The sequence below is a fragment of the Eucalyptus grandis genome, chromosome 5, assembly GCF_016545825.1.
Source record: "Eucalyptus grandis isolate ANBG69807.140 chromosome 5, ASM1654582v1, whole genome shotgun sequence".
Taxonomy (NCBI): domain Eukaryota; kingdom Viridiplantae; phylum Streptophyta; class Magnoliopsida; order Myrtales; family Myrtaceae; genus Eucalyptus; species Eucalyptus grandis.
This window is the reverse complement of record NC_052616.1, coordinates 29849643-29864256: the sequence shown is the minus strand read 5'-3', so window position 1 is coordinate 29864256 and position 14614 is coordinate 29849643. Positions and strand designations below refer to the sequence as shown.

At 40.0% G+C, this 14614-nt stretch overlaps 1 protein-coding gene across 1 annotated transcript; it reads right to left on the bottom strand.

Moving 5' to 3' along the window:
- Positions 1–2932: 2932 nt before the first annotated feature.
- LOC104444916 (phenylalanine--tRNA ligase beta subunit, cytoplasmic) lies at positions 2933–12933 on the bottom strand. Its single transcript, XM_039313581.1, is given in 14 exon segments — positions 2933–2988; positions 4906–4924; positions 7195–7362; positions 7449–7514; positions 7516–7576; positions 8892–8922; positions 8925–8967; positions 9156–9197; positions 9686–9727; positions 10383–10449; positions 11064–11179; positions 11261–11390; positions 12268–12365; positions 12871–12933. Coding segments are annotated over 14 exon segments (1002 nt in total).
- Between the last annotated feature and the right edge of the window lie 1681 nt (positions 12934–14614).

The following is a 14614-nucleotide window of genomic DNA, read 5'->3' as shown; positions in this document are numbered from 1 at the left end:
AGATTTCATATGGCCACAAAACACATCTCTAGGTATTGGCTTTGTCATAGGATCTGCTACCATTCCATGCGTAGTATGTACTCTAAGTTCACATCTTTTCGTGCAACCATATCCTTGACAAGATTATACTTGGTATCTATATGTTTGGTCTTGCCATGATATTTGGATCCTTAGTGTACACTTTTGCTGTTTGATTATCATAGTTAACTAATAACAAATCTGCAGCACTTCCAATAACACCTAAATGATCCAATAATCTCTTAAGCCAAACATCTTCTTATACTGTTGCGATAATACCACGAACTCAATTCCATCGTGGACAAGGCTATGTACTTTTGTTTCTTACCGCTCCAACACATGGTGCCATTATTCGGTAAGAGAACAAACCTAGAGGTAGATTTCCTTTCATTTAAATCTCCTCCCCAATCAACATCGAATAGCCTTAGAGTCGCAGATCCTTTCCATAATAACTCAACATATAATCAGCAGTCCACTTTAGATACCTCAGTATTCACTTAACGGCTTTCCAACGTGCTTGACCTGGATTGGATTAGTATCTACTCACCATTCCAACTGCAAAACATATGTCAGGTCTTGTACACATCATAGCGTACAACAAGCTTCTAACAAAGCACTAGCATAAGGAACATGTTTCATTTGTTCCTTCTCTTGTGGAGTCCTTGGACATAGTCTATGGCTCAATCCTTCACCTTTTGCAATAGGAGCGTCAATGGGTTTACAATCCCATATCATTCAATTCAAAATTTGGAAGACAACCAACTTTTGATAGTATTGACTAGCTCCATATTGCTTCCGGCAATTAGTATATCATCAACATATAATGATATGATCACAAATTGATCCTTGGATCTTTTGATATATACACAATGATCCTCATCTATCATTGTAAAGTCATATGCCATTATGGCATTATGAAAATGTACATATCATTGTCTTGACGACTGCTTAAGGCCATATATCGACCCCCAAAGTCAACATACCTTTTCTTCTTGGCCTTTCACTATGAAACCAACAGGTTGTTCCATATATATTTCATCCTCTAATTTTCCATTGAGGAAAGCAGTCTTACATCCATTTGATGTAACTCAAGATCCATACTAAACACTATTGCCGAACTATGCGAATCAAGGCAAATCTTACTATAGGAGAAAAATATCTTCATAATCAATTCCTTCCTATTGATTATACCCCTTCGCCACAAGGCGAGCCTTATGCCTTTCAATCGAGCCATCAGCCTTTCGCTTTATTTTGAGAACTCACTTGTTCCCAATGGTTTTGCGTCCTTTTGGAAGATCAACCAGTTCCCAGACTTTGTTTGATTTCATTGACTCCATTTTCCTCTTTCATTGCATAAATCCATTTCTCCTTACTAGGGCAATTTAGAGCCTCATTAATATTTCTTGGCTCATTCTCATCTTATGGAGCAACCATAAAAGTTTCCCTTTCAATGTCAAAACATCGACGGGGAATACTTTGGCGACTTGTTCACTGTATGGGAGATTGTACACTTAGCACATCATTCCCCATTATGCTCCCACTTGGATTAGGTAATGATGATGTCGTCACATCAGGTGGTTGCAATTGAGAATAAGTTGAATTCAATTCATCACATCTTATATTACTCCCACTTGGATGAACTCCATTAATATCATAATCTTAATCCAAGGTTTCAAATAGGAAGTAATCTTCCCTATTTCGCCCTTCTTAGGAAATTCATCCACTAAGAATGTGACATCCGTGATTCAAATTCAGTTATTCTCCCACTTTCCTGCTCACTTACGAACACATACCCTTTTGAGTGTTCGGAGCATCTCATTAAAATACTCTACTTTTATATGGGACTCAATTTCCCAAACTTGTGAGAGGACATATGAGTATAGACAGCATAACCCCATGGCTTAAGTAAACTTAAGTCCAGTTTTCTACATATCCATAAGTCATATGGAGTGAAACTAACTAATTTGGAAGGCACCCGGTTAAGTATTTAGGCAGCAGTTAACAGCACATCACTCCAAAAAGTGATGGGTAAGTTAGCATGCGCCTTCATGGACCTAAGCATTCCAAGTAAGGTCTGTTTCTTCTCTCGCAACACCATTTTGTTGAGGAGTATACGGAATAGACAACTATCTTTCTATTCCTTTTCATCACATAATTTTCTGAACTTATCGATAAATATTCTCAACCTTGATCGGATCTAAATACTTTTATTTTCTTGTCTAATTGATTTTCAACCAGGTTCATGAACCTTTTGAAACAACTTATGCTTCAGATTTATGAGAAATCAAATAGACACATCCGAATCAAGTAGAATCATCCATAAAAGTGATGAAACAAACAGCCCCTTGCCTTCCTCTCACATTCATTGAACCACAGACGTCCAAATGGATTAAATGTCGAGGAAATTCAGCTCTTTTACCTTTTCCAAATGGTCTCCTTGTCATTTTCCCTACTAGGCAATGCTCACATATGGACAAATCAACTTTTTCAATATTGCCCAACAAGCCCTTTTTGGCTAGTCTTTTCATATGTTGTTGGCCCATATGACCAAGTCTAGCATGCCATCATATTCACATCATTATCATATAAGATAGAAGACGTGAAACAAGGGGATAACATATTGACATCATCAGTCAACATTTAGTACAATAAAACCATCTAGAAAGTGACCACAACCATAGCATTTTGTATCTAAACACAAATCTACACATTTATTATGGAAGTTCATTCTAAAACCAAGCTTAACCAACATCAAAACAGACATTTAAATTTCGACGAATCTCCGGAGCATATAAAACATCGTGTAGGAATAAGGTGCGTCCACCACGCATATTCAATTGGCCGGTGCCAATTCCTTTAACTTCATCTCTGGAGTTATTTCCTACATAGATACACTTAATTCCAGTTGGTACTGTCAAAATTCCACGAAGGATTTTATATCCTTCGCTGCATAGTCTGTCGCTCCCGAATCTACAGTCCACAAAGGATTGGATTCAGCCAATAAAGCAGAACTTGACACATAAGCAAAGTTCTCAAATGTACAAGAGGTGTTTACATTCTTTAGCTCACGACATCGCGAGCATAGTGACCTCTCTTGTCACAATTGTAACACCCTTCCCTTGACATTTTCTTTACTTGAGGACGTTTTCCTCTCTTGTGTTGGTTAACTCTCGATTTCTTGCAACAAGGACTTGATCCTTTGCATTCCCACATATTGAACGAATCAATATGCTTGCGCTTAGAGCATAAAGCCCTTTTTCTGAGCTAGAACCAGCATAGAAAATATCTATTTACAGCTCAAATGCCGTTAGGCGGTCCTCAACTAGCTCAAGGTGGCGCACAACATTTATAAGATCTTCCATAATATGGTCAAGAGCTTCTAGTGCTTCTTGCTTTTCCAGCACATATTGAATCTCCATATTCAATATTTCACAATTGTAGCCGTTCATATCAGCAATTACATTCTTTGTTGCTGAACAATCGTTCTGAACACATCAGACATACATGCACGAATAATTAATGCCTATCATTTATGCATTCCTATTTACATAGACCCATCATATTAATGAATAATTTTAAGTAAGGCTTCAGAATCAAAAGGTCACTACGTTTCCAATCATCCTCCAAAATCCTAACTTAAAACTATCATTAATATGATTGTCATATGCAAAATCAATTCTATGAAGTTACAAAAACTTCTATAACTACCCACAGCTAACTACCCATAGCAATCAGCAGTAACAGAAAGCAAATATTATCTAACATTCAATATAATAACAATGCTTTCACATGATACAACTAATATATCGGTTGCTACATTAACAACAATCAGGTAGTAATCATTACACTAAGCAATATATACAAAGAAAAAATATCAACTTGGAAAGAGATATTTACATCCATAAAAAATCTCACAATTAATCTAAGAAATAATTAGGGAATGTCCCTTCTAATCTATCAGCCAAAACATCTGAGAAAAAACTGAAGGTACATTTGCCAACCATGGAAAAACTTTTGGAGAGTTTTTATGTCACCACCAAGGCACATTCACTCTGCGCCACGTAGTGCACAATCTAAGGGTTGAAGTTTTGGCCAACTCAATCCTATAGTACTCTCTTACAAAAGCTTCCACCAGCCTCCTATAACCCGGGACCACGTTGACCTCCCATAGCCGATCTAACACCGCTTGCCATTCAGGTGGAAGAGTGTTCAACAAAGCCGGCACCTTCTCAAAATCCGGCATAAGATAACCATTATTGATGATTTCTGTATCATCCGATTGACCTTGACCATATGTGATACTAAATCACCATCAAGCCACCGAAAATCAGCTAACTCTTTCATCAGCCTTTTCGGTCTAGCTCTTCCTTCGTCCGTTCTCGGGATTGCGGTGTATCCTTGCATTACGCATCATAGTTTCGCAACAAATGCGTAACTAAAATGGATTACTTATAATCCATAATAAACAAAATGGAAAATACATAAATTTCCATCATTCATGCAACAAATGCAGAATAAAAATGGATTACCTACAACCCACACAGACATAATTGAAAAAGAAACAAATTCCTTTTTTTTTTTTTTTTCGGGTCAACGGTCAAACTCAACGGTCGGTCAACGGTCAAGTCAACGGTCAACGGTCTTCGGTCAACGGGTCAACGGTCGCGCGGGTCGGACCGGTCGCGACGGTCGAACCGGTCGGACCGGACGGGCCGGTCGGACCGCTCGCACGGACCGACCGCACGTGCCTCGCGCGTGCGGGGGATGACGTCACGCAGACGTCATCCGGCACGTGCGGTGCGTGCCTCGTTCGCGAGTCGGGTCGGGTCGCCGGGGGTCGGGTTCGCCGGCCGGTGACCGGCCGGCCAATCAGCCGTCGGTGGTGACGCGTCATCAATGACGTCATCTCGACGGTTATCGACCGTTGGTGACGTCACGATGACGTCAGCGGGTGACGTCAGCACGCGTCGGTCCGCGGACCGGCGCGTGCCGGTTCGCCGGCCGCCGGCGCGCACGTGCCGGTTCGCCACCGGCGCGTGTGGCGCACGCGCTGGGCGAGCCAGCGCTTCCAGGCGCGTCGCGCCCACGCGCAGTGCCTTCCGGCCGCGCGTGTGGACGCGTGCGGCGGCTTCCGGCGGCGATCGACATATCGCCGGACTCGTCTCGACGTTGCGCTTCTCCCAGTGCCTTCAGAATTTTATTTCGACTTACGAAAACTCAGAAAAAAGGCCGAAAAGCGCTCGGGTGTCGGGATTTTCGCCCGGTTCCGTACGGCCAAAGGGATTTCGCGAAAAATCAATCAAAAACATTAGAATTGATCGGGAAAAACGTGAAACAGGGCTCTGATACCAATGTTGGGAATGACTGATCCCCGAAAAACGGATTCGATACTCAATCGAACCCCTAAATCAATGCGGAAGCGAAGCCCAAGAAAACGACACGTATCACCGATCGTAAAGCACACCACGGATTCGAGCGTACCTTGTTAGCCACAGATTAAACACCAATGCCGAAGAAGAGGAAGAAATTCTGGCCCCGTTCGATCTGATGATGACTTGAATGAGAGAAAACAGTGCCTTGAACTTACTGTTCTTTTTATCTTTTTGGAGAGAAAGCAAGGGAGAGAACGTACGTACGTTCTGCCAACCAAAAATCATCTCTCTCTCTCTCTCCTCCCTTTTATACCTTCCCCCTCCACGGGCCCTATTCCCGTGGGCCGGGCCTTTTGGGCCCAACATGGGCGGATGGGCCCTAAGCCCATCTCATAAATCCATCACTCTTCTTTGCGACTCGATTGATTTCCCGCATCAGGGTTCGCCTTTGTTTCTCATTTCGTGGTCTAAAATGGTGTAAGATACTGGAATAATTGGCTAGGAAATGAGGACTTTTTGAGTAGATCCGAGCTTTTTATGTAAATCCCCCCAGAACCACACCCATGATTAGTCCGTATGATTATAGCAGTTGCTTTGCCTAAGTGGGTTCATGATTTGGTTCAGCGCCTTCTTGTGTGTCCTTTAAGCGGAAAAATGTAGGAAAGGGAAATCCGAAACCTCTTAAACGTGATATGTTGCTGCATTTTAGCCCTCTCTACCAGCGGTTGCCACCTGCCACTGCCACGGGCAGCGATGGTGGCAGGCATCTAAATTCAGCAATGGTTTGGTCTCCCGTGGGATAGGAAGGACTGCCAAGGGGACATAAAATCATTTGAGTTTTTCCTCTTTCTTTGTCCTAGACTAGAACTGTTTTTCCTTTTCTCTGCTCAAATCGAATACAAAATGACCGATTCCTTTCAATTTTTCTTTCTGTTTCTTCAGTGAATATCTATTTGAAAATCAAATAGGTCTTCTCTTTCGTTTTCTCTTTTTGCATTTCTCTTCTTATGTTGTTATCATCGAGAGTCCATTTTTTACCCTTATCTCTATCTGAACGAAACAGAGTTGGCAATCTCAGATTGAGATCTCTCCGTTCTAAAATTGGATCAAGCTGTGTTTGACCAGAGAGCAACATGGAGTTAGATGGAACAAAATGAGGGATTGAAATCAATCCTCAAACTTTTTTTTATATCAAATCACTTATCCGACGACTCATTTCATATATAATCATACTCGAACTTCTTTATATCAAATCACTTATCCGACGACTCGTTTCATATATAATTGTATGTACTATGGATGCTTTCTAATATAAATTACTGAAAAATTACAATATAAAATACTAGGATTAGAAAATAAATCAAACAAACAAAAAGAAAACCTAGACCTAATGACTGCCCCTGAAACTCTAGGATAACAGCCCCGTCCTCCTCGATGGCGGGCGACACCAACACCACAACGACCCCCATGGTGGCGGTCGTCTCCGTCGCAATGGTCACTTAAGACTGTCGTAATTGATTCTCCATCTCACGCGCACCCGTGAGAGATACAAAGGCGACCACCGCATACCATTCAGGTGAGAAATAGAGAGATAGCGAGTGAGAGAGATGGCCACGCAATAAATAAAACAAGGTCATTGTTAGATATCATTGTAGCAACAAAATAGCACAATAGTACATGGCGAACGGAAAAAAATTTAACACAACTCGATGAGAGAATAATATAACCAACCAACTCTAATATAAGCTCACATCCACCTAATGCGAACATTTAAACTCCAGGTTGAAATGAATATTCACAATACCTCTTCAGCTTTCAAGGCGACTCCAATTGAATCGTTGACATAAGATAAGGACACTTCCATATTGTATAGGGACAAATCAGGATAAACGAATGACTCCCCACTAGAGTATATCACTTCAACTGGTTCAACTTCATACTTCTTCCCACAGTATGCTGAGAAGATTGTCACCTAAAGGAAAACACTCGCCCGCGTTAGTCCTCTATACAGAAGGATGGGTGGTGTAGAGAGAAGGACAAACAATTGAGTATGCTCACCATTGTATTTAGAACTATCTTAGCTTTTGTTAAGTCCATCGCAGTACATTCAATGAGAACATTTTTCTGTCTTTAAAGTTATTGCCGAATGTGCACCATTGATAATTGGCGGCAGAGACAGGACAGTTCTGCATGGAGTAAAAAATTTGGCTTTTCAGTGATGAGAAGCTTAGTCAACTGTATCATTTCAGTCAATGTAGATGCTCGCTAATCAATCAGACTATACATCACAAATATCTGTCAAATTGTTGATTGCAAGACACCCAAAAAGTGGATGAAGCATCACTTTGCCCACGCTGTTTGGCTATGACAGCTAAATAGTCACTACAATTTGTTCACATTGAGCATATTCAATGGGAAACAAAATTGTGAAGCCAATGGCAACAGTGTAATCTAACCGCAACTGGAGTAACCAAATATCATTGAACCTGAATGAGCTAGATTAGAACCCCATGTGCAAAAAAATTCGAAACCATTCTTTTTAAAAAGCTGACCCCTGTCCAAACAGGATAAACAGCTTAATGGTCAACCATAATTGGTTGTTGCCTAATTAATACATTACCAATAAACATCAGTCCACAGCTAATCAAGAATTTGTGTACTACATTATAGCATCTTTCTTATTGACATTAGGCACTTGCTTTCCCATGTCAAAGTTTGTGACACTGCATGCAAAAGTTCTTTTTCCTGATATGGTACCTAGCAACCGGTGGAGAGAGAGATGAAATAAGAATGGACTGCTATGTTCAGTGTAAAGGTGTACATAGGAAAGACAATGTTCAAAGAAAAGCAAAGATGTATAGAAGACTACACATTTTCACTTTTTTCTCTGGCTCTCTTAAAAGTAATGTTATAGGCATAAGACTAGGCTCTGGAAGTCTCCGACTGTGCTAATGTAGAGTCAACAACTGCTTTTCTAAAAACTTCGCCCTTTTACTAAAATAGTATACCTCCTTTATCAGTTTTGTTTAGAGAAAGGAACAAAAAGGGTCAAAGAACATGACCTAATTTCATCTTTTTCCTTGAGGGAATGCCTCAGAGAATGATCGACCTTACTTGAGGTGCTTTTGAAGTCGCCACATTGGGTGCCTGCCCAGGCAACTCCAGTGCTTTTGAGAACACTAGTGAGACCTAAACAGAACAGTTGATCTCACTTCAACTCATAAACGAGACCAAGCGCTTAGTGGCTTAACGTGGCAGAAGATGCTTGAAGGCCTAGATTATTTTCTCTTTGCAAATTGAACCCATTGCATCGATCAACCCCCAAATAACTCAAGGTTGCAATATTAATGACTTAAGTGGCAATGGTTGAATCAAAACTAAGTCAACATGTCATTACATTTAAGTGGTTATTTATTATTTTCCTTAACATCAATATACACACTTCATATTTATACATGGAACTCACATTACAAAGAAGAGTGTATGAAGAAACCAAGATACCTCTTTGAATCATAGATAACAGGGAACACAGCGAGTTCTCTATTATGTGCAAGAACTTGTTCAATTTCAAATCGACGCAACAAAGTAGCGAAAAACAGTTAAAACAACATGGCAAAAATGAGGAACTATTACATAATTCTTCATTTACAGGTAGATATCAACTAGCACACTGAATAAGCAAGTTCCAAGCATAAGATATATGTAACAAAACAAATATGACAGTTATAAAAAGACCATTAAAAGGAGCAGCTATCGAGGACCCACCTTATAAAATTCCATTAGTTCATCACCTCTGAAGTTCTTCACCTAATATCAGAACAGAAGCTAAGGCGCGATCAGCCAACACATCAATCACAGTTCGTAGAGAAAACACAACAAATATATAAATGAAAGCAATCTCATGAACTCATAAGTGGCATTGACATTTTAAGCATACTTAATTTGGAATAATTCACTTTGCAAAATAGTAATTCGAAATAACACGCTAATGCATTGGAAACTACAAAATTTCCTTTTTAGTTACTTAGTAAGTCTCCTTAGAGCACTGTTAACAAAAGGGCACTTGTTAAACATACTTATTTAATATGATTCACTTTCCAAAGAAAAAATTACAAATATCACAAGAACAATCTGTGCATCCAATTGAAAACCATAAAAATTTCTTAATCAACTACTTAAGAATTGCCCCTAGAGAACGATCCAACAAAATCCTTACAAATACATAGATCTTCACTACAGATCAGACTCATGGTACATGCATGAACAGAAAAATACGATCTTTATCATGAAACTACCTGCGTCAAGGGGACGAAACTTATACTGGAAGGTGGCAAAGCCTGAGACCAAAGGAAAAGGAACATGAGTCGGTGATACGCTGCACTTCTCGTAACATTTTATCATACTTTGCTCTAAGAAACATTTAGCTGTAGCAGATATATAACTCGTACATCTTAAGAAGAAACATTTAGCTGTAGCAAATATATAACTCATACATATTAAGCTAAACCAACTGTGCAATTCCTCGTCATGTTTGTTTTCGTCTATGCTTTATCTAGTAGATGAGCACTCTGATAGCAAAACATAATACTACGAATTTTGGGATCAAAATAGAGTATCTCAGATATATATAGTAATACCATCCTCGGGACAAGCTCGAGAGGATGACAAAACTTGAACTGGTCAAAGCTTGTCTAGCTAGCTGCAACTCCTCAAAACATGTAATAGATGCCGAGGCAAAGTGTGGGGTAGAAAGAACCTTCAAGAGGGAATCCTTCAGGCATTTAAATATATAGAGAGAAAAAAAGGAAAAAATAGGTGAGCACAAGCTTCTAGCCCGGATAACACTCTATCATGACAAGATCCATTATGCCAGCAATCTGAAAATCTTCCATTTAAGTTCTAGCTGGGCCTGAGCTTCAAGTAAGGATAGTAGGACACGCGTAGAATTCTTCATTTTAGATTCTAGTTTAGGCGATTAGTTCAAACACACACCTCATAGCTGAAGGGGCCTTCTAGCGTATCCAAGTCATGAGTCCCAATTGCAACCAGTGTTCTTCGCCTAAAATCCAAGCAGAACATTTTGAGGATCTAGCATAAGCACAAGCATCTGATGTACTAAGTGGAGGGATTGTGGGGCTGGGCATCTATTACATGCAAATAAAATATCAAATTGAATATAGATCTCGAGGATGAAAGCTAGTTCAAAACAACTCAGCGGAGTCCTCTCTCTTTACATCCAGGCATTTCTCACAATTTAAAGCCCTCCTAAGGGTAATAATATATATGGCCCCTACTGAGCACATAGAGCATAAGCAACGGTAAAGCCATGACTTATTTAAAAATAAATAAATAAATAAATAAATAAATAATGCTTCCCTCACATCTTTAATTTATAAAGTAACATTATTGTATCACACTAAAATGCACGCTTGCAAAGACAATTGGCTGCATGCTGGAAATTTTTTAAAACCATTGCTCTGGACAAGTCATATAGGACGTTGCATCTCAATGTTAGATCACGGTCTCTCTTCTTTACATTTAAGGTTCAAATGAACACAGTAAAAGCTTCCCAAAAATGTGTTGTCCTCCCGCCACTCCCTCTCAAACCTAAAATCTTGAAATAGAGAAGGAAAACAGGTATTATGCTGCATGTTAAAGATCCAAAATTAATACCGGCAAATGTTACGATGGAGCTTGTCTTGAAGATCAATGAAGCTGTTATAACTGGCTTCATCAAATGTTATCCCTCTTAAGACAGCAGAAACAACGTATGGATGGATTTGTGAGGTCTGCAACACATACATGGTCACTCAAGTAATAAATGATTCCAGCATAGATCAATCTAGACAGATCAATCCTCACATATGTACCTCTGGTTTTACATGCATCTTAAGCATTGATCCCCTGCTGATGTTACGAAGACTGTATTGAGGTGTCTCCTCCTGCTTATTGAATACACGTAGGGCCTGAGCAAGCCCTTCGAGGCAAAGCAAGTCGTATCTGTGCATTTCCCAGAGGATACCTTATTATTATAATAGTATAGTCATTTCTACAGTACATGCACAAATGTATCAAGAAGAATAATCATTAATTACCAATACAGACTAAAATGATGATAAACCCGTCATCTCTTTGAAAAACTTGACTTATAACTAAATAATGAAGTTTCTAGATGCCATGATTCAAAATAAAGCCAACAGCATTAAGGAGTCAATATCGCAACCTGCTGACCAAATCTGAAAAGGCTTGTTACCTTTCTTGCCAACGATAATACCTATAAAATTTGGGGATTGACCCATCTAGCATGACAAAATGTTGAACATAAACTAAATTCAAGATCGACCCCTTTCAGGACCATTATCATGAACTGGGAATCCCAAGGTTCATAATATCAACCCACTTCCCCATACAACTAGAATTCTTCACAAAGTGGTGAAAAAATGTCCTAACTTGTACCAATCTTTCGAGACTATTAAAAGAAACTATTTACACATAAGTAAGAAAAGCCTCGATGCACACTATAAATGCTACATCACATGTGACTACTCAAAAGCTGAGCCTTTTTCAGGTGGTAATGTGTTTATGAAGTCTCTAATTACATGCAATTGGTCCTTCACATTGATCGACAGAAAAGATAACAAAAAAAAAAAAAAAAAAACCTTCGGCAACATCATAACATCAAAGAAAAGATCGAACCACACAGCATCTTGATAGCCATTACGAGCAACATGTTCCGCGAAAGACTTTAACCCATCCGAAGTCGGACACTAGCATCTTAAACCCCCGAACCAAAATTCATCCAGGACCCGCGAAACAGCTCCAAACCCATCCGAAACACACAACATCTAACAGAATGCTGAATCAGCTTCGCAGTCACCTGTTCGCCGGAACTTTGATTTTATAGATGACTTCCTCGTCCTCATCAGTCTCCTCTTCCAGGTGCTTCTCCTTTCTGATGATAGCCTTCTCCGTCGTCTAGCCAGCACAAACAAAGAAGCCCAACCCCCTCAGCCTCTTAAAAAAAAAAAAAAAAAAAAAAAAACCCAGGCAAACCACGGTCTGATTTGCTCGCGCGGTGGTTCGCCGGTCGGAAAGAGGGAGGGCAGAGAGAGAGGGAGAGGTCGCGGTCCTCTTGCCGGTCCGGTGCGGTGGTTCGTCGGTTGCTGGCGGTGGTTCGCCGATCAGAAAGAGGGAGGGCACAGAGAGACTGGGAGGTCGCGTCCCGTTCGTCGGAGAGAGAAAGAGAGAGGGAGAGTAGAGTGAGAGAGGCGCGAAGAAAGAGAAGAAATCCTCGGTCATCGGTCAGTCCAAAATTTTTTCAAATGACGCCTAACACGAGGACACGTGTCGTCCTTCTACTGCCTTTTTATTTGCCACGCTGGAGCGTGAGACACGTACCCAATATTTTCTCCTAAAATACACCCAATATGGACAATATCACAACCAATTCTAGAAACAAAAGAATTATCCATCCGTCCACCCTGGCTGGCCAGGCCTTTTCATCAGGTGTACCTGGCCGGGAATGGTTACCTAGGATTGGCATCGCGCCCTCCAAAGTGGCCCCCTTAACCCCCCAAAGGGGGTGTGGACAGGGTGACCAATGGGGCAGAAATATTTTTCGAGGCCCGGATTTTACCCAGACTTTTCCGATAGTCAAAACCTTTTAAGGTCTTGCCTGGGACCAGAAAAGACAAAAAGGTTCTCATCTCCTCTTATAGTTGGTAAAAGTTCCTTTGGTTCCCTCTTCCTCTATATTTCTTTTGCCTAATCAATTTTCTATGTGTCCCTGTTAGAAATATTCAGTTTAAAACATTCATGCATGTTCACCTTAAGTCTTTTAAAATCATGATTTGTGGATTAAATAGTTACGTTACTGTGGGAATTATAAGGTGGTTCATAAATGGGATGATGACCGTAAATTTACTAATGGATGAAATAATGGGTGTTCGCATTGTTTAAAAAGTGCTTAGAGGGAAGTGTTTGCCAAGACAAAATTGATTCGATTACTTCAAAGGGTAATGGTATTTTCACAATAATAATAATTTTTTCCACAATCTACAAACTAGAAAATTTTCTTTCACAACAATAATAACTTCTTCGGCAGCCATTTTATGACTTAGTGTGCGACATGCTTGTATAATAGTTGTGGAAAAAGTTATTAGGGGTGTGGAAACATCATTAACCTAATGACAACTACCATCTATAAATAGTTAGAGACTTCTAGAATTAAGCGTAATGATGGTGTCACCCCGGTCTTGGAAATTTCCGAAAGAAGAGTTGTTGGAAATCTGAGCGAGCACAGGAGGCCCTCCACGGATGAGTCACAGCCATCCCTTAGGAACCTCTTGGATCGGTTTTCTTTCAGGCTGTGACACTTGTATAATAGTTGTGGAAAAAGTTATTAGGGGTGTGGAAACATCATTAGCCTTGTGTAAAGGGGATTAATTTAGCTAGTCACCTATGTAGTGGAGGAGAGAGGAGGGTCTTTGAAGGAAGACTAAGTCCTCGGATAATTATTTATGGAAGCACGAGAGATGATTGTTGGAGGAAATGACGAGCTATACTTTCGTTTGGCATTATACTGAAAGCTTGTTCAAATAGATTATTGAAATCTTTATTGATAAATTTTTCGGTCATATGAAGTAGTCGAAAGCTCGATGTGGTGATAGCTTGGGATAATGTAGCGAAATCGTGGTTATTGCTTGATTTTGATGCACTAATATCTGATGGTTATTATAATTATTAATTTGGTTATTTGTCTTACACAATAATTTTCATGTAATTTGGGGATCAATGCAACTACAGTTGTTTCATCATGGTTTCAGCAAATTAGCCATTGTGCTTGAGGTCGGAGTTGGGGCTTACTGCATCATAGATCAATTCCCTCAATCACTGAAGTTCTGACTTTCTGTGCGTTATTGAAAAATCTGAGAATATCTTTCGTGTATCATCTTGTTCATGTCGTTCGAAACTGAAGCACTATGTAGTGTAAGGAAACTATTATTGCGCTTTCTAGTTCTGCTCTCGGATATCATATATGCCTTAATCGATTTGTTCGTGGCCATATTTCAGGATGCACAAGCTCCTCAGGGATTGTTGCAGAGCGAGCTCGGCTTCGTTGAATTGAAGTAAGCAAGTCATTTCTCTTCTTGCACCTGCAACTCATATGTTGATACTCATGGAAATCATACTTGGTTCAGTCGGAACTCAAAGACCTAAAAGAA